The following is an 18,892-nucleotide window of genomic DNA, read 5'->3' on the forward strand; positions in this document are numbered from 1 at the left end:
AATCTTTTATGCTTTCAGTGCAGTAAACTTTTATGATATAATTTCAGACATACTTTTACCGAATATGAAAATGCCTTATTATAAATATCGCCAAATTGGCGAAAATGACGATACGAGTTTCATTCTACTTGGACGATTTTTTTCATCCTTTTCCGTAATTGCAATTATTAATTAGAATAATCACCTAATCAGACATTCAAGTGTCTGTTTAACAAAAATTAATAATAGTTTTTTTTAGCTATTTTAACGGAGACAATTTCTGGAAATTATATCTGGTATCAATACATCTAAAATAATGTAATCTTCAACAATTCTATTTCGAATTGGGTTAATTTTTTTATAACTTAGTGAAGTATGTGAAATTAATCAAAACTGCGTAGTTTCCGGTCCTACGCTTTTTTTTAATTACTACTCAATAAGTATAATTCTTTTTTTGAAACTATTATTTAATCTTCCAGCTGCTAGCAAAAATGTGAAATTAATTTTCTGTTAATTACGGTGAAATTATTTCAATTTTAAGTCGTGTAGTAAACTTAGAGCTTGAAAAAACATCTACCCTATAAATATTTTTCATCTTTTTTTTAAATAGAAATTTTCAAACCATCTTCCCAACTAAAAATTAAATTATTAATTAGAAGAATTATATTCTTTTTAATATGAGATATAATGGAATAATGAATTTATTATTATTTTTTCCTTTACCAATTTTATTGAGTAATGAAGATTTGGTCATAATTTATTCAACAGCTTTTGCTTCGAACAGAATTGGCATAGCGCCAACAACGTTCTAAGGTATGCCATCTACCGAATAAGTTTGCATTATATGAAGTTCACGAAAAATCGATAAATCAGTCGCCAAAGTGGGCGCCGGTTCTGTCTTTTCGAATCGTGTGTTTCTAGTGGACCTTCGAGCGGTTTTAACCGGATTTATTTATATTCTTAAATAAAGCGTGCGATTGTTTTCCTACCAAAGCTTCTTCATCTCAACGTGTTTTTTTCTGATTAAGCCGGTAGTTGACAATTTCCGTATAGAAACTGGTAGATTTTATTTAAATTTTACAAAATTGGTAAATACGCAGTTATGTTTCTCAAAGGAAACATAGCGGTTGCTTGACCCAGGCTTATCAGCTGGCTTTGCTGGCTACTTTGAAATTGCTGGTAAGATACTTACCAATTTTTTGTACAGTTTTTTATTCTTAAAATTTATGTCATCGTAAAATATGTGTGTGTTAAAATGTATTTATTGATTGTGAAGTGTTCTAGAAAATGTAGTATAATCAGGTAACATTTGCGCATGTGTTGTTGACATTTCGACAAAACCTCGGTTTATGTTTATTGCATTTTTAGCTGATTTTCTAATCTTTTATTGCAGAAATTAATGTGGTTTTGTAGATTTTGAGTTTTAGTTTGTTTTTTAACTGCTATATTTTACTGCTAAACGATCGTAACTATGAACTTAATGAAAAGGATTGTAATAGAAAAATTCCACATCGATCTCTAACGTCGTACATTGTTTTAGATAAGATTATTCACTCTGACTATTATAGTGTACTTTTATTTATGCATTTAGTTTCAAGCGTTATAAATAATTTTTAAAATTTTGTTTAAGATTAAAACAAAACCTTGTTTAAATAACAGCTTATGCTATAAATTATTTAATAATGTTAATAACATGAACAACTGCTCCAGTTGTTAAAATTTATGTTCGTATTTTAGATTTTTAAGTAAAATAAAAAAACTTAATAGATAGTGAAAGTTGAGTGAATTTCTTCGATATAGATTTCACTAACTTTGATTTTTATCGAGCAAAGCTGTCTGGTGTTCAGTAATTATATTGTTTATAAGTTGTTTTAATAATCTTATTTTCTGCAAAGGAAAGAAACTTAACCAATCGATGGCGATTGGTTAGGTTTAAAATGATTTAAATTGCAATAAAAATAAGATTATTATTGTCAACAGTGCTTATTTTTTATTTATTTTGTGAAGAAAGTGATCGTATTGTATTGAATGGTTTAGGGTTAAAATAAAAAGTCTCACTTTTCCAACTAACAAACATCAAATACATCATTTAAATCAAATTTTTCCTCAGAATTGTTTCTGGAATTTTTTACTAAATTGCAGCACAAATAGTGCTTTTTTTTACATTTGCCTAAACAATTTGAATTTGGCTGTTCATTATTTCACAACTTCGTTTTTATTAATAGAAATTAGGTTATTGACCATCTATCATTCTGTAATTATTGACTTTTCATTCTATTGTGAATGTTTGTCTATACTGGAGGGGGGGGGGGGAGAAAAGATCAGCTTTAGGTATACTTTTTGAACTAAAACTGAATTGCTGCACTCTGCTGCTAAATCCGGAAAAAAGAAATACTGAAAAATATTGCCTTTATAAAATGCTCCAAAAACAATGATTTGAAAATGAGTAAAGAAAAAAAATTATATATTTCAAAGCCGTTTTGTTGGGAACCTGCATTAATAGTAGCATGGTTCAAAATTAATGGTGGTCCAAGGCCAGAGATGGCTAAATTCAAAAATTTTTATAAAAAAAATAAACATCTGACTCATTTGATTTAAATCAGATTTTTTTTTTTTTAACTCTACCAACTAAATCATTGGACAAAATATATTAACAGTATTTTTATAGCTGAAATTGTTGATATTTCTAACTGAAATATTTAAAAAATTATTTAAGTATTTACAAACTAATCAATGAATGAATGAAATCACAATTATTTTTGTTCAAGCTAAATGTCCTGTAATTTTCAAGACCGGGAGGCAATTAGCCAGTTAAGTCTCCAGTGAAGTGTAACTTAATTTAGATCGGAACACAGTAAAGAAAAAAATGTATATATATATATATTTCTCAAGGCAGAGCAAGACTTTATTAAATACTGGTAAACACCAACTACATATTTAATATGTATTAAAAGCACTTGAGGTATTCAAATAAGCATAAAACGAACTGGGTATGGGTATATTTGAAATATTTTGGTTTCCAGCATATTATTTTACATATACAGCTACTTAAATTATTATTTAACAGTTTAGCAACTCATATCCACTTTTAGTCTATTAATTAATTTATTTATTAGTCTATTTTGAAATATAATAATTGACCCTTTTATTATTTCTTTGAATAAAATCTTCATTATCAATAAAATCAGCCATTAGTAGGAATCACACCCTATTGAATATATTTATAAAAATGTTTTTGACTTTAAAAAAAATCAATTGGTTTAAATCTATTTTTTTTGTTAAAGCATGGCATCCCTGTCTGAGATCACTAAAATTTGATTTGGACCATTAAAAAAAAAATTATCAGTGGTCCCCCGACCAAAAAGCGATGTAAAGAGTGTTTCGATTTCATTTTCTATTACATGTCTAGGTCTATGTTATTGTCATAAAATAGCATATTTAAACATCATTACACACTCTGTTGTGGACTATAATTTTCCATTTAAACTCACTTTAATTATGTTTTTAAATAACAGAATATAATTGAGATTTGTAAACGGACATGTGAAAAGTGTTCGGACTATCATAATCTTTTGTCACTAATGTATAGCAAAAGATTAAGATATAATAAGAATTTTAAGACACTAATGTATGGAAGATCTGTGGACCAGTGACTAATTTTTCTTAATTTCTGACCCTGAGTGATGTCTGCATTATTGTTGGATTAGTACATATCTCAGGATTCAGGAGATAAATTAGGAGGATTCAGAAGATATAATTAAGTATAGTAATGAAACAATTTTAGGTAATTGGTAACAGCTAATGGGAAATAATAATTTAATAGTTTAACGTTATTCTTATCCACTTAATTTTATTAAAGTCATTAATTTTATTTACTATTTAGAAACAATTTATTCTTTTTTTTTATTGCTTTAGTTTAAACTTTCATTATCAATGAAATCAGACTTTAAAAAGAATACTATAAAGAATATTTTTATAAAAATATTTTCCATTAAAAATGATACGTAACTAAGTTGTGTTATTTAAAATATGTAAATTGAAATTATTAAAAATATGAGTGGTTTTATTTCCATTATTCGTCCAAAATGAATATTCTGTGTTGAGCTGTATAGGCTAAATACCAAATATTTGTATGTTGCATCTCTAATTTAGTAGCAGCAATTGTTGAGCAGAATCTTGTATCTATTTACAATTTAAAAACTTCTTGAAAAGATTTTTTGCAGTAACGGAACCCTACTTGTATAAATTCACAAAAGCAGGACCCTGGTTGAAAGAATGTGACTTAACGCTTATTTTATATTCACAAATTATGAATAGTTTTTACACAATTTTACAAAAACAGGACCTTTCACAAAATGTCTTGACAGACCCCTGCCTTTACTCACAACCAAAAAAAACAGTATTTTCCTTTTTGTGAGATATCTGGAAAATCTTATTTTTGTTCCAAATTGTAGCTGCATTTTTAGTCTAGTGTTGTGTATTTTTTTAATACATACTAAAATATTATTAATTCCCCTAGCTTTTTTTAGTGTTTATTTCAGTTGAAAACTAAATGTATTCTACTGGTTTTATACATTATTCATTCCATATTAAAGAAAAACTCAGCAAATTTTTTTTTTAAACAAATTTATCATTTACAACACTTTTTATATTGAATTTCAGCTGAGTCCTTAACAGCAGCTCTCCCTGTGTTTATTGCCCCTGATATTCCTCCTTAAGTAACCTTTTTTGCTTAAAACTTATACACTTAATGTTCAGCAAGAGCTTCTTACGTTAGTAACAGGTATTTATGTGTTTAAGTTTGTGAGACTGCAGCCTGCTGGTAATCCGTTTAGGCTTACCTCAATTTTTCCTGGATTGTTTGATATTTTAAATGTGGTAACTTAAGGTCTAACTTCAGGCAATTAATTTGTTTCTGAATCCCAATTCGCATTCAGTTTTCACATTTAGTAGCAATGTCTTCATGTTAACACTTGAGTAGAGAACAGGCTTCTTAATAAGGTTGAAGTGGTTTTTACTGTGAGATCATAAGTTTAGTTAAAGCAAAGCATTAATTATAAAATCACTTGTACTTACATAAAAAGATAAAGCTAAATGAATTTTAAATGATTTCCAATTTTTGTTTTAAATTGATCTTGTTATAAAATATCTTATTTTGATTTGAGAATTGTTTTGTTTGCAAGTCTTACAATTTATTTCTGGTTTCAACAAATTGTGAACATACTCTCTTACTTTAAGTATATAAATTAATGATTAAAGTGTACTGAATGTCTATGTGGATATTTTATTATTTCTGCATTAATTATTGCAAATTTCCCTGTGGCAGAACTTTTTCGAGCTATCTGCGACAAAACTCTCTAGCACTAATATCTTTCTGTAAGATACTTTCAATAATAACAAACATGTATGTTACTAATTTAAAATAATAAAAGCGCCGTAGTTACCCAAAAGAAAAAAAAAAACATATATATATATATATATTTTTAATTGAACAAGTAACAGTTTTTTATTCTAATATTATGGGTGATATTCTCGCATTTTGTTGGGGGGGGGGGGGTGCGCACAAATTATTTCCTTCTTCGCATTTTGTAAATGCACAGTAAAAAGAATAATTAAAAATCATGAAATCTGTAGTAGTAATTGCCGAAAAAAAGATCGACGACGAAATGACGCTAATCCTTAAATACGTGTTTCGTTTCGAGATAAGGTTGTAATAAGTAATATAGTATAAAAAATATCGGATTTGAAAACTATGGAGAGATCAATAGCAATAACTGCATAAAATTTGATAGAATCATTGTCTTAAAGTACATACTCAAATGCACGATTCGAATTTTCCATACTGTTTGAAATATATCGGGATATTTAAAATTCACATGAACATCAATATCAATAACTGCCGAAAATACAATCGGAGCCATTATACATCGATTCACGATACTATCGACATAAATTTAGCGCGTCAAAAAGTGATTACCTAAAGGCATGATTCATATATTACGTGTAACCTTCTGATGAAAAGTAATTATTCTTTAATTTTCTAAAGAAAAATCATTCTGCACGAACTCAGTAGCGTTCTGCGACAATGTCGCCGTGTCGCTGCGATTCTGCCGCGGGGGCGAATTTAATGTCATGCTTTTCCCAACATGTGTGCACTGTTTTAATATGTGATATTACTCATGCTGACTCTCCTGGTTTTCAAAGCCTTTTTTTTTTTTTTTTTTTTTTAAACTTCTTGAAGTATTTATTTTTAGAATCCAGTAATGGTGAAATTTTATTAAATTGATTTTTTATAATGTCCAAATTAAGATAATGTAGAAATATTAAAGATTTCATAACCAAGAATTCAAAATAAAAAGAAATATTTAAGTCTAGAAAGCTGTATCTAAAACATCAAAATCTTGTACATAATGCAGTTTTTAATCTCATTTTTTATTTTGAAAAATGTAAAGATGGAACAAATCGCCACAGTTTTCATGGCTTTTCTGAATTTAATTTTATGATTTAAAATTTTCTGACCTTAAAGGATTAAAGTCGCTCAATTTCATCAAATAAAAGTTATACGCTAATGTTTTATTTAAAGCACGGTTGGTAAGATTAATAACTTTAAAAAAAAAAAAAATCAAAAATCGATATTTTTTAAAAATTTTTTTTATTTAAATCAGATTTTTTTTTTTTTTTTTTTTTTTTTTTTACATATTAACTATCGAAATCATCTGATAAAATACATTTACAATGCTTAATAATATTTAAATACAATAACATAGCAAAATACTATATAATTCTAACTAAAATGTTTCAAAAATTATTTTAATTATTGCTAACTAATCACTGACTAAATAAAATCACGGTTATATTTGTTCAAACTAATCATCCTAAAATTTTAAAGACAAGGAGCTATTAGCCAGTTAGATTTCCTATGAAGAGTAAATTAATTAAGATCAAAATACATTAAAGGGAGAAAAAAAAAATTGTAAGCTTCTTTGGGCAGAACAAGTTTATTATTTTTTTTCATTATTGATAAACACTAACTACGTGTTTAATAAGTTTGAAAAGTACTTAAAGTATTCAAATAAACATAAAATTGAATGGGTATATTAAAATATGATTATTAACCGCAAATTATTTTACATACAGCTAATGGAAACTTATGATTTAACAGTTTAACGTTATTCTTTCCTATCCACTTTAATTCTCTAATTTAATTTATTTATTAATCTATTTAGAATTATAATAATTTTAACTTTTCATTACTTCGTTTAGTAAAACCTTCATTATCAATGAATACAGTTTGTATAAGAATTACACACCCTAAAGAATGTAATTATGAAAATATTTTTGAATTAATGATTTATTTAAAAAAAAAAAATTTGCTTAAATCAATGATTTTCTTAAAATGAAATCACAGTTGGTTTAAATCATGCCAACCCTGATTTAAAGCTTTTTTAAATATTTACTTTTAAAAGTTACTTTTTTTCTAATATAAAGGGACAATATTCAAGTTATCAAGAAAGTATAGAAGAAAAAAAAAATCGGTAACAATAAAAAAAATTTATAACAGCCCCCACAATTTAGTATTTGATATTAAACTAATTTTCTCCGTCCAAAGAGCAGCATGACGCCCCCGACAACGTTTGACCTCGTCTGGGCAAGTTCACTGAACTTAAAGACGTAGTAAGTGGACTGTCACCAATTTATGTCGTCAAAGTTTGCGTCACATCTACTTTATTCCAGTCATAGCATTGTAAAAATACTGCAATATTGAATTGCGTTGAAATCTAAGCATTGTCAGAGTATACTTTATCTTCAAGTCGAAACAATAGAGAGTATCTTAATTATGTTTTTAAAATAAATTTTTAATGCGAAATTTTGTAATGTTCCAAGTATTTCAACAATTTTTAACCAGTTTTATTTATTATGGTTGCATTGTGATTATTTTAGGATAGTTGAACATTTAAATAATGAAACTTAAATAAAAGTTTGATATCTCAAAGTTATTTGCTTCAAATTTTTGGCCATTATTTTATTTGTACTATTGAAATAATGGCCAAAGGCAGACTTGGATAAAATAAAAAAGGTTTTGAGGCGAACATAAATCAACCGTTTCGTCGCCATCTCATTGTGGCGTAATTTGTTTGAAAATGGCGGATTTTTTTTAAAAATGTTCAACTTTTATAGAATTTTGCATTGATTCATACCACAGAGATATGTTTGGTAAAAAAAAAAAAAAAAACCCAAAAAGCTGAAAATAGAAGTCCAAAAATGTTATGTACAAAAACACTTTTTAAATAATTGAAAAAATAAATGAAATTTGAGCAAGAAAAAAGTGCATATTGGAAGCATTTGCCCACAGAATAATATCAACGATAGAACAGAATAATAGCAAATTTCAGCAGAATAATAGCAAACAACAGAACAATAGCAAATTTCGATGCGAGATTTTATTTATATGAATTGTGTGGATCTGAATCTCAATGCGTAACTTTAAATCACGCAAATACGAATCTTGACTTCTAATTTTAAAATCGCTAGAAGACGAATCTCGATATTTGAATTTAAAATCGCATAATTGCGAATCTTCTGTGTTTGATTTTAAATTTGCAATACGAATCTCAATGTTTGATTTTAAAATCGCGTAAATACGAATTCCGATGTATAATTTTTAAGTTACTTGAAGGCGAATCATAATAGCGTCTTTTAAATCGCGAAAATACGGAACATGATGCGCGATCTTAGATAGCGTAAATGGAATTTTAAATCGTGCTATTGGTAAGTAAAAGCGTAAAAATGAATTTTTTTTCCTACTTGGAAATTCGAAAAAGACACTTTCTTTTCTTTTTTCTTTTTTAGTAATAGTAAAAAAACATTTTTTCGATGGTGACAAATTTTCCACGAACGACGTACGTACGTTCGTGTATAGTATATTACAGGAGTGGCCAAGCTCCTTGATAGTCGAGCCATTTTTCAAAATTAGAAATTTTTCGCTAGCCGCAATTAAATACATATTTAAAAAGGAGGCAAAAAAGGTATGATTTTTTTCTTTTTTTTTTCTTTACAGAAAATAAATATATATTGAAAACACATAAATAAAAGTACACGTGTATTGAATTTAAATATTAAGAATTAAACACATTTATTTTACATCTCTTGATAATTTGGTGAATAATTGGTGATAGCACTTTTCAGTAATTCTTTGAGATGCTGGTTAGTTAATACTGATCGGTGTTTGGATTTCTCGAATTTTAAAGTGTAATAAAATGATTCACATGAGTACGTTGTTCCGAATATTGAAATAATTCTACTAGCAGTCTTTTTTAATTCAGGATACTTCGATTCTGGTACAAATTTCCAAAATTAAGTAATCGACGTCGACTTATATTTTAATTGTAGAGCTTGATCTTCTTGCATCTCTATTAACTCATATTCTCCAGATGCTTTTTGGGCCATAATTATATTGGAAAGGGAAAACTCACCTTGAATTATATTAATTTCAAATGGATTCAGAAAAAAATCAAGAGACGATTTAAAATATTTTAAGTCTTGAAATCTATCAAGGAATGATAATAATTTTTTAAAAATATAACAGCTCAAAAATGAAAAGGGAACTCAGGTACATTTATCGAGAGCCACAAATAATCCTTCTAAGAGCCGCATGTGACTCGCGAGCCGCAGGTTGGCCTCCCCTGGTATATTATATAGGTCTGGCTAAAACGCTAATTTTTTATTGTTTATTTATTTGAATTTTTTTTTGTTAAAAGAGAGAAAGTATAGTTGGAAGTTTTGAACTGCGTTGAATCATAATATCGTTTTGTGTCAAGTTTCAATTCAGAATCATCGTGTAAATTAATGCTTCATTGAATCGTATGGAGCCGAATTGTGATTCAATTTAACTATTTATTTAGGGTGCAGTCAATTTACGCAATAGGTATGATTCAACATCGAATAATTTTTTTCTGAGATAATAATTAAACTATTTAATTTTAATTCTTAGCACTCAAATGGTGTATCAGCATCTTTTTTAATGTGCTTCTCGTCTAACTAAATTTTTACTTCTTGGTGTTTAGAAATCGCGTAATAAACTATTTTACTGTATCCCTCTGCAGATTGACAAAGCTAGTTTCAATCATTTCTTGATCAGAATTTATTTTCAGTAAATAAAGCTGAACAACGTGAATAAAGCACTTACAACGATACGGAAACTGACATATTATAGTTTCGTTTTTTTTTAAATAAGAATCTTCCTCGTTGTTTTAACCAGTAGGGAAAGAAGAACGAACTTGAATAAAACCAGGTTTTTTAATATCAGTTTGGTTTGATATTATGAAGACCGCACTGGCAAAAAAATAATTGATAAACACCCCAGCTATAAATGTCTGCAATAGGATTTTTAAGATTGGTGAAATGTAACTTATATCATATATTATTCTTGTTTGTTTACAAGGGAGCCCGTTTATCTACAGGTAAGGAAACGACCTGATACAATTTTTGCAATTTGGGGACTGATTTTTGAAAATAAGGTAGAACAATTATAATTTTTTTAAGTTCAAAACCAGATAATTACATTTTGTGGTTAATTTTCTATAGAAGAGATTAATAATATTAATACCATTCATTAAGCAATTGCTGTTTTTTATAGCATCGTTTGCTTTTAATTGTTCTTCGGTATGTCCTTTGAAACATTGTGGAATAAATGTTCTTAGTTTCAATTCAAAATGTCGATGGCTCAGCTGGTTCTAGGAACAATTCGTGAAATGGAATTCTAGATTCAATCCAACCATGTGTTTCTCTTATTTTCACTCATATTGTATTTAAGTCTAATTCGATTCTTGTGTCATTGTATATCATAATATATCATAATTATAAATAATCCATTAATCATGATTACTCAATCACAATCTGTATTGGTTTGGGAAACAGGAAACATTTTAAATTATAGTACGCTAACGAAAATAGCAGTTGAATACGCAAATTGGGGGTGCAGCTGAGCTTTTATTTTTCCGAGAGAAAGAAAAATGTTTCTATTTCCATGAAAACAATGTTGTCAGGATTTGTTCTGTCTCTCACGTGTTCTGTCTACAGCTTCTGGCACGTGAATTTTCTGGAACCATTTGTTAGAGTTGAGGAAAGGTTGCCCACACAGGATTCGACCTCGCTTAATTATTTTTAGGTTCTCCCTTTTGATGCTTTTGTTGAATCGTGGATTCATCTTCCTTCTACCCTCTTTCGTCCCTACAATATCTTAATTTAGATCTGCTAAAATGTATTTTCTCTTTCTAAATAGCTGAAAGAATCGTTTTCCCGATACCTATTATTGTAACATTTGATTCTATGTAAGTTACACGGACATTCATTAAATTATACTGACTTGATGTATTGTATATATATATATTATGGTCTGGCAGATACGTATTTCTTTCTACTAAAAAACAAATCCATCTTTCTTTATTTTTTAATCGTCAGATAATAGGACTTTTCGGGATAAGAATAACTTGATGGATAAAATACGAGGAAAACTCAAAGGAACGTTAATTCAAAGACTAGATTTGGGCTCGGAAACAGAGCTCTCGGAAAATTTTTAGCATTAAAGCAAACTATTAACAAAATGTTTTATTTTAAAATCGGACTCTTTACAATATTAAAAATTATATCCGTCCGCATGGTTAAAATTCGCATCAAAATATTGCTATATTTATCAAAGAATACAGGCATTTGGGAAAAGAAGGTGTAAATAATGCCGAGCCGATGCGTGTCAAAAATAGAACTTATTTCAAGAAAAAAAAAATCACACATGTATTTGTATATAATCTAAATAAAGAGCAAAGTGGCAGTTAAATGCGATTTATATCTTTTCCTTATCTATGAATTAAATGTTTATTTGTATGTAATCTAGGATATTTTTTATTTAACGTTCAGAATAAAGGTATTTAAAAGAATACAAATATTTCAATTCTTTTGATGAAAGTTCAAATAGTTGAGAATCTGCAGCAGAAATGGTTAAGATCTAAATTCAATTTATAAACTTATTATTTAAAAAAAAATCTAAATAAGAAATCGGATTTATAAATAAAGATCACGAACGCTGGCTATGATCTAGACCCAGGGTGCTTAGCGTTTTTAAAAAGTGCTTAAAGGTGCTTATTTTCGATTTTCGTTTTTTAAAAGCCCTTAAAGGTGCATTTTTCATTGGGTGTTTTTAAAAAGTGTTTAATTTCCCCTTTTTCCAAATGAGATTTTTCTTTTACTATGTTGATTTTCGCTTCTAATTATGCAAAAAGACACAGTTTACATTGTTCTATTCAGCGTTTTCATAATTAATTCAATCCCAATCTATTTCGGCGTATAGTCTGTCCTTAGCGTATGAAAACGCCATTCGCTTTACATGATTCAAAATTTCATGATTTTTGACAATTGTCAAAAACAATGACAAAAGTTTTTTTTTTTTTTTTTTTTTTGACATGACGGTTAAAACGAGATAAAAGCGTCGATTGTCAAAAACTTTCCAACAATGCCTAATTATATTTTTTAAAGTGCTTAAAAATATTTTTTGACTTCTTGAAAATTGCTTAAAAGGTGCTTATTTTTTGTTGAATAATTTAGCTACATACCCTGAGATCTATATAATTATTATTATTTTGAGAACATTAAAGCAATTGCCTGCTAGTAAGAATGTGATAAATTGGAGAATGTATACTCTTTAATTATAGCTGTCTATTAATTTTGTCAATAATGTCATTTTGAGCTTAGAATATTTGCAGAATTCTTATTAATATATTCTTATTGTTGTTAATGTGAGATGGGGAACGCGGAAATTAAAATGATGGCGAATTTGCTCAATTCAGTAAATTGGCAATTTTAATAAACAAACATAATTTGCCAATATTTATTATTTGCCAGGAAAAGTTTTGGAAACCGTATGGAATATTGTAAGAATAATTCCTTTTGACGAAAGCAGTATTATGCAAATACGTGGATTGCAGATCTCAAATTAAATGCTCCTGAATAGAGAAGCGTAACTCACTGGAGGTTCAAAAGTAGATAAATTCATAAGTAAAAAAATAAAGCTTCGGAAAAATATGCATTTATAGAAATCTAAAGCCATTTTTATATAAGTGTAAACAATAATTGAATAATGATAAAAAAGAAAATGTTTTTTCAAACCAAACATTTCTATCTACTATTTTCGATTAAAAAGGTTTAATTTAAATTCATTAAAAATTTTACTTACAGGGTCTTCTTGGACTTATAAAAGACCGTTCAAAAATAACGTAAGCAAGCATTTAACGGAGGGAAGGGATTTATGATTTGATAAATTTTGCTGACCAGAGAGTATAAGCAATGCTTACGTAGAGTACTGCTCAAAATTTTCTTAAGTAATCAAACATTAAGCAAAGAAATAACGCATGGAAAAATTTCAATTGTGGAATAAAAGTCAAATTCAGATAAAAGACAGAGATTTCTTTGAAGCTTAAATGAAATCAACAATTTTGAACACAAAATAAAAACACTTAAGATTCCTAAAGAATATTCTTCTCTAAGTTTCATACAATGAATTAAAATTTTATCTTTGTTTAAAGCAAATTTGTTTATTTTAATTTAATATTTGAATTTAATCGTAATTAAAATTCTGTAATTTTAGTCAGCTTATTCGTTTATGTATTTATTTTTTTAAGAGGTAATCTAATTTGAATTAATCTTTGATATAAAATAAAATACATTTGTTTTGTCAAAATATTTACAACGTGCAATAAATTATGCAGTTAGGTTAACATAGTTGTTAAGCTCATTGCTTTTTTTTTTTGTAACGTAGTAGTTTTAACTTCTGGCAATGTAGGTGCAATTGAAGATTTGGCACGAGGGCGTTGCTTCTTTTATTTTAGTTGATTTGCTTGAAGGCAACAATAGGTTTTCTGAGAATTTTCTGGAGAAAGGACATGCCGTCTAGCTAGATGTAGAATCCAACTCTGGAGTTGGTTCTTTTTTTTTCTTCTCTCCTTTTCTGCCGTAATACATGAAGTGTAGGTCTTCCTGGGATTACTCAGCAAGTGCGTCATATTTGGCATTAAAACTTTCTAAGAAGCTTCTCTTTCGCCATGAATTGCTATTTATGCCATCTGCGAAAACTAATATACATTTATAAAGTATTGTCACCAATATAATCAAAAAGTAAAAGTTATATAAAGATAAACAACATTCAAACTGCGCAAATAATGCCACACGAACAGATATACTATAGTTAGGAATCTATTAAGAATCTTCTTCACTGGCGAAACATGAAAAAATACTATAGGGTAACGTGGGAGGTTCTCGTGGTCTTCCTCTCCATGTAACGCAAATGCGGGTTAGCTCCATCAAAAAAGTCCTCCACGAAGGCAAATTTCTCCCAATACTCGATCCAGGAGTTCCCTTGTCTTCTCGATTGGGTTTAAAATTACAAGGAGCACGGAGTTGAGCATTAGTAGTCGTAAACCCATAAAATTGGGTCGGCTGTGTACGGTTATATTATAAAAATAAAATAGGGTAACGGGCAGCCGTGGTGGCTCGGGGGATAGAGCGCTCGCCTCCCAATGAGGTGACCCGGTTCGAATCCCGCACCTGGCTAGCACCGACCACAGTTCTGAAGTAAAATATCGTCAGTGGTAGACAGATCTTGGGTTAAAGTCCCCTTGCCGTCATACTAACCGTAGAAGATCTTCGTGGTTTTCCTTTCCATGTAACGCAAATGCGGGTTAGTTCCTTCAAAAAGTTCTCCACTAAGGCAAATTTCTCCCTTTACTTTATCCAGGAGTTCCCTTGTTTTCTGGATTGGGTTCAAAACTATAAGGCTACGGAGTTGAACATTGGTAAACTGTTCAACGACGGTTATAAAATAAAATTAAATAGGTTAACGGGACTGATCTTGTTTATTGTCTAATATGTATATTTTTGTATATTCTGTACCCATACGTGTGTATAAAAATGTTAGTGAGTAAATTCTTTTGTAAAGATAACATTTGTATCAAGTTTAACTTATATATATCGCCAGAGTTTTCCCTAGAAATAAACAAGGACAGAGTGCTCACAGAAAAGGGTTAGTTTTTAAAGGGCACTCACTCACTTACCACAGTTAAAATTTATCAAAATATTATGTAATGACTGAATTTGAGCTTCAATTTTTATATTACCCTCTTATACTCTTTTATGTGCATATTTCACATAATAATTGTCACTCATTATCAAAATAACAGAAAAATTTTAAGCTTTTGATAAATAATTAAAGGCAAGCTAAAAGAGTATAAATTTTCTTCAAAAAAAAGTACTTAAAAAAAAAAGGATTAATTGATTAACAACTTTAATGCTTTTTTTTATTTATTTAAAATGAAAATTATGAGAAAATAAGCATTTAAAGATTCATTTTTAAATAAAAAAAAAAGTATTTATTTAAAAAAAAAAAATGGTAAAATTGAAAATCACTAAAAAATTCATTAATACTCCTCAAATAAACGATATGAATATGTCTGGGATGAAATATCTTGCGAATTTTTACTATATAACTTAGGCAACGTAAGAAAAATCTTGTTAAAGATAAAGTATCAATTTAAAAATTAAAGTTAAATAATCATCAGTCACTTGATAAATCAGAAATGGACTTTTCATTAAAACAGGTGGTTAAGAAAACGACTTTTTTCTGAAAAAAATGAAAAAGCAGTGCTTTTATGGCATGGTGGCTTTTTTTTTTTTTTACAAAAAGAGCGAGGAGGGCTCATTTATAGGGAGGTAAACTGATTTTAGATTTTCTAGATGTTTGATTGTTTTTACGTGTACTGGTTTTAGAAATATTTGGGAAACATTAGAAATATTTGTAGTGCAATGCTGTCCGAGTGCAATGCTAATGGTCGAATCTTTACTTTTTTGGAATCATTCTTAATAGTTCAAGGGGATGACCTCAAATATGCCAATTAATTAGTGTAGACAATATTTTAAGTTACGAAATCAGACACAAAAACGTACTTTCTCTGAACAAACATGCCTTTTTTTCGACACGGATTCGGATTTCTAACCCCCATAATCTAAGGTGGAACAGCAATCTGGGAACTATGGTCCCTATAGTTTGTTCAGGAGAGCGATCCACAGTTTGAAGAGAAACAGTGTGACGTCCCTCATTTATCATAGTCGTGACAGAGCTGTAGCTTGGCTAAAATTGAGAAGAAAAATTTTTTTAATAACTAACATATTTTCAAACTATTGGCTGAATTCTGTACTTGCTATTTCTGTTGACCACGTGCTTGCGTTAATGTTCCCGATCAATTGTTTGTAAAACGCTGTTCTGATATAAATGATATTATGATGATATATTATAGTAATGGAGAAGAAACTAATAAACCTAAACCTCCATTCACATTCAAAAACATGCAGTTTCCCTGTTTGCATTTAATATGTGTTATGAGATTTGCTTGTTGAACACTATGCCGAAGAAAGACAAAAAAGTATCACATTATTTTCTTCGAGTGTAAACAAAACGCTTATTCAACGTTTTTTTAGCTTCTTTTTATTATTAAAAGCTTTTATTTTTTGAAAATTTTAATCTTGCTAAAGTTGAACGAATAATTACCTTTTTGTCCCTCCATTTGTTTTTTAAACGAGTTCCAATATATTTCGCTTAAAATTTAAAGGTATTTGTTCTACAGTACTTGCGATAGATGTTATTTCTTACATGTTAGTGATTGATAATTAATTATTCATTATGAGAGTTGCATTTTGAATAATTGTCGAGAAAAGACAAAAAAAATTCTATCACTGTTAAGACACGCTATTCTCTTTGAATATAAATAAAAAACAATATATTAATCAGGTTTCGACATTATTTAGCTCTTTTTTTAAAAAAAAAAAAAAAATTAAAAACTTTTATTTTTGAAAATTTTATTTGATCGAGGCCCTAATGTGCGAATTGCCGCTTTCTCCGTTCGTTTTGTAAACGAGTTTGACTATACTTCGTTCTAAAAATCAAAGATGGTACTTGTTCTTTTGTATCAAACGACATTTGAGCTCTCAGCTATCTTAATTGTCCACATTCAACCATTATAAATTTATAAGATTTCCTGTTTATAATACAGGAACTCATTGCTTTAAACCTGAAACTCGCTTTATCATCATTTTTCTTGGCTGCATTTTGGCGACTTCCTTTCAGGTCATAATACATATCGCGATACCCCGTTGGAGCTAGTTTTTTTTCTTTGCGTTTGGCAGAATCCCAGTTCTTCGCTGCCGCGTGTAATTAGGACACGTTGAACAAAATTGTTAGGGGGATACGAAAAGGTTGCCTTTTTGTGCCGGTACCAGAGATCACATTTGTTGCCGCGTTTTAGACATAACTGCTGCCAGGAAGAATATGCTTTAGTTGTGAAGTGAAATTTATCAAAGTGTATTATTTTGAAGTTATTTTCTGGTGGATAATTAGATCAATAATGCCGTCCACCAAGAGGTAAGATATGATTAAATATTTAAGCAGATAAATGGGCAATTAAGTATATGTATTATTTCTTAATTATTAGATATGTATTATCATTGTTTGTAAAAAATATGATAATAAAAATTAAAGTGTACCAATTGTTTTATAGTCTCGAATCTTATCGCTTCATGATTATTTAGGAGAAATAAAATGTAGGAAGGGGTGTTTGGCCATGTGCTGTAGAAAATGAGATTTTATGTAATTTTTTTTCTTCTTCATAATCATGTGTATTTAATTTTTAGAAAACAAATAATGTTTATATTTCTTTCTTAATTTATGCTATACATATTTTATTTATATTTTTTGTATATTTTGTATAGCTATATATTGAAAACTTCTGTTAGAATAAATGTATGTACTTGTAATGCAAGGGTTAAAAGTCCTTTCGAGTTTATTTATTTATTTTTTATGTTATTGCGTATTAGGTTTCGTGTCATGTATTTAATTTTTTAGAAACCAAATAAGGTTTACTTCTTTCTTAATTAATACTATACATATTTTTTTTTTTTGTATCTTTCGTATAGCTATATATTCAAAACTTAAGCTGGAATAAATGCATGCAAAGTATGTAATGCAAAGGTTAAAAGTTCTCCTTTCAATCCTTTCGATTTTTTTTTAATTTATTATTTTTTTATGTTATTGCATGTATAAAAATTCTGATTTAATTTTTTCTGGTAAAACATTAACTTTGAATCTAAAAAAGAATTTTTCACTAAAAACGGTGTTCTAACAATTTTTTTAGCATATTGTATTTTTTTTTTCATTCTTTAATTTTTTAATAAATTTAAGTATATAATGAAATATATAATGTTATATTTCTTGAGAATTTAAAGATACATTATATTTAAACGTTAGATAATAATTTTAGTAGAATCAGATTTTTTTTCTTTCTTTTTTAAATGCAGATTTAAATATTTGGCTTTTTTCTGTTTCCTTGGGGGCATAAATGAAATCCACAATTTTTAATTTTATTTTTCTTTATTTACTTTGCATACGGAACCTTCATTTTGTTTTGTGTTCAAAAATAAATAAAACAAAAATTGTAAAAAAAAATGTTGAATTTTGAAATTTGTAATGAAATATAGGTAGGAAATTTTGAACTTTATTAGTAAATTTAAATATATTATATAAATAAAATTAGAAAAAATAAATCGAAAAAGTGACTGTTTTATTTGATTTCTTTAATTTATTTTTGCTTTACTTAAAATTTATATTGTTTTTCACAGCTACAGTAGTACTGTTAACAGTCTTATGATGCATAAGACTCCATCCATTGAAGAAATGGCTGTTAAAGAGAAACAGAGTGAGCCGAAGCCGGCAAATGTTTTTGTGTTTGACGATACTGTTTATAGGGAGAAAATGTTTGACAACTTAAACAAGCTGAGGAAAAACAAACAATTTTGTGATGTCACATTGCAGGTATTTTAT

At 28.4% G+C, this 18,892-nt stretch overlaps 1 protein-coding gene across 5 annotated transcripts in view; it reads left to right on the forward strand.

Moving 5' to 3' along the window:
- LOC107451421 (influenza virus NS1A-binding protein homolog) overlaps positions 1–18,892 on the forward strand; it is a 62,700-nt gene that overhangs the window by 22,512 nt on the left and 21,296 nt on the right. For 2 of the 5 annotated variants that reach the window (XM_016067502.4, XM_071184661.2), the window contains exon 2: positions 18,691–18,883. In XM_016067502.4, the coding sequence (XP_015922988.3) occupies positions 18,716–18,883 (168 nt within the window). In that variant the 5' untranslated portion in view covers positions 18,691–18,715. Of the gene's footprint in view, positions 1–770; positions 1,159–16,942; positions 17,438–17,573; positions 17,663–18,690; positions 18,884–18,892 lie in introns of those variants that run through there. The other 3 variants (XM_016067503.4, XM_016067501.5, XM_087153012.1) reach the window with 3 other exon arrangements.

The sequence above is a fragment of the Parasteatoda tepidariorum genome, chromosome 10 (assembly GCF_982258835.1).
Source record: "Parasteatoda tepidariorum strain Cologne lab strain chromosome 10, Ptep-v5.0, whole genome shotgun sequence".
Classification (NCBI taxonomy): domain Eukaryota; kingdom Metazoa; phylum Arthropoda; class Arachnida; order Araneae; family Theridiidae; genus Parasteatoda; species Parasteatoda tepidariorum.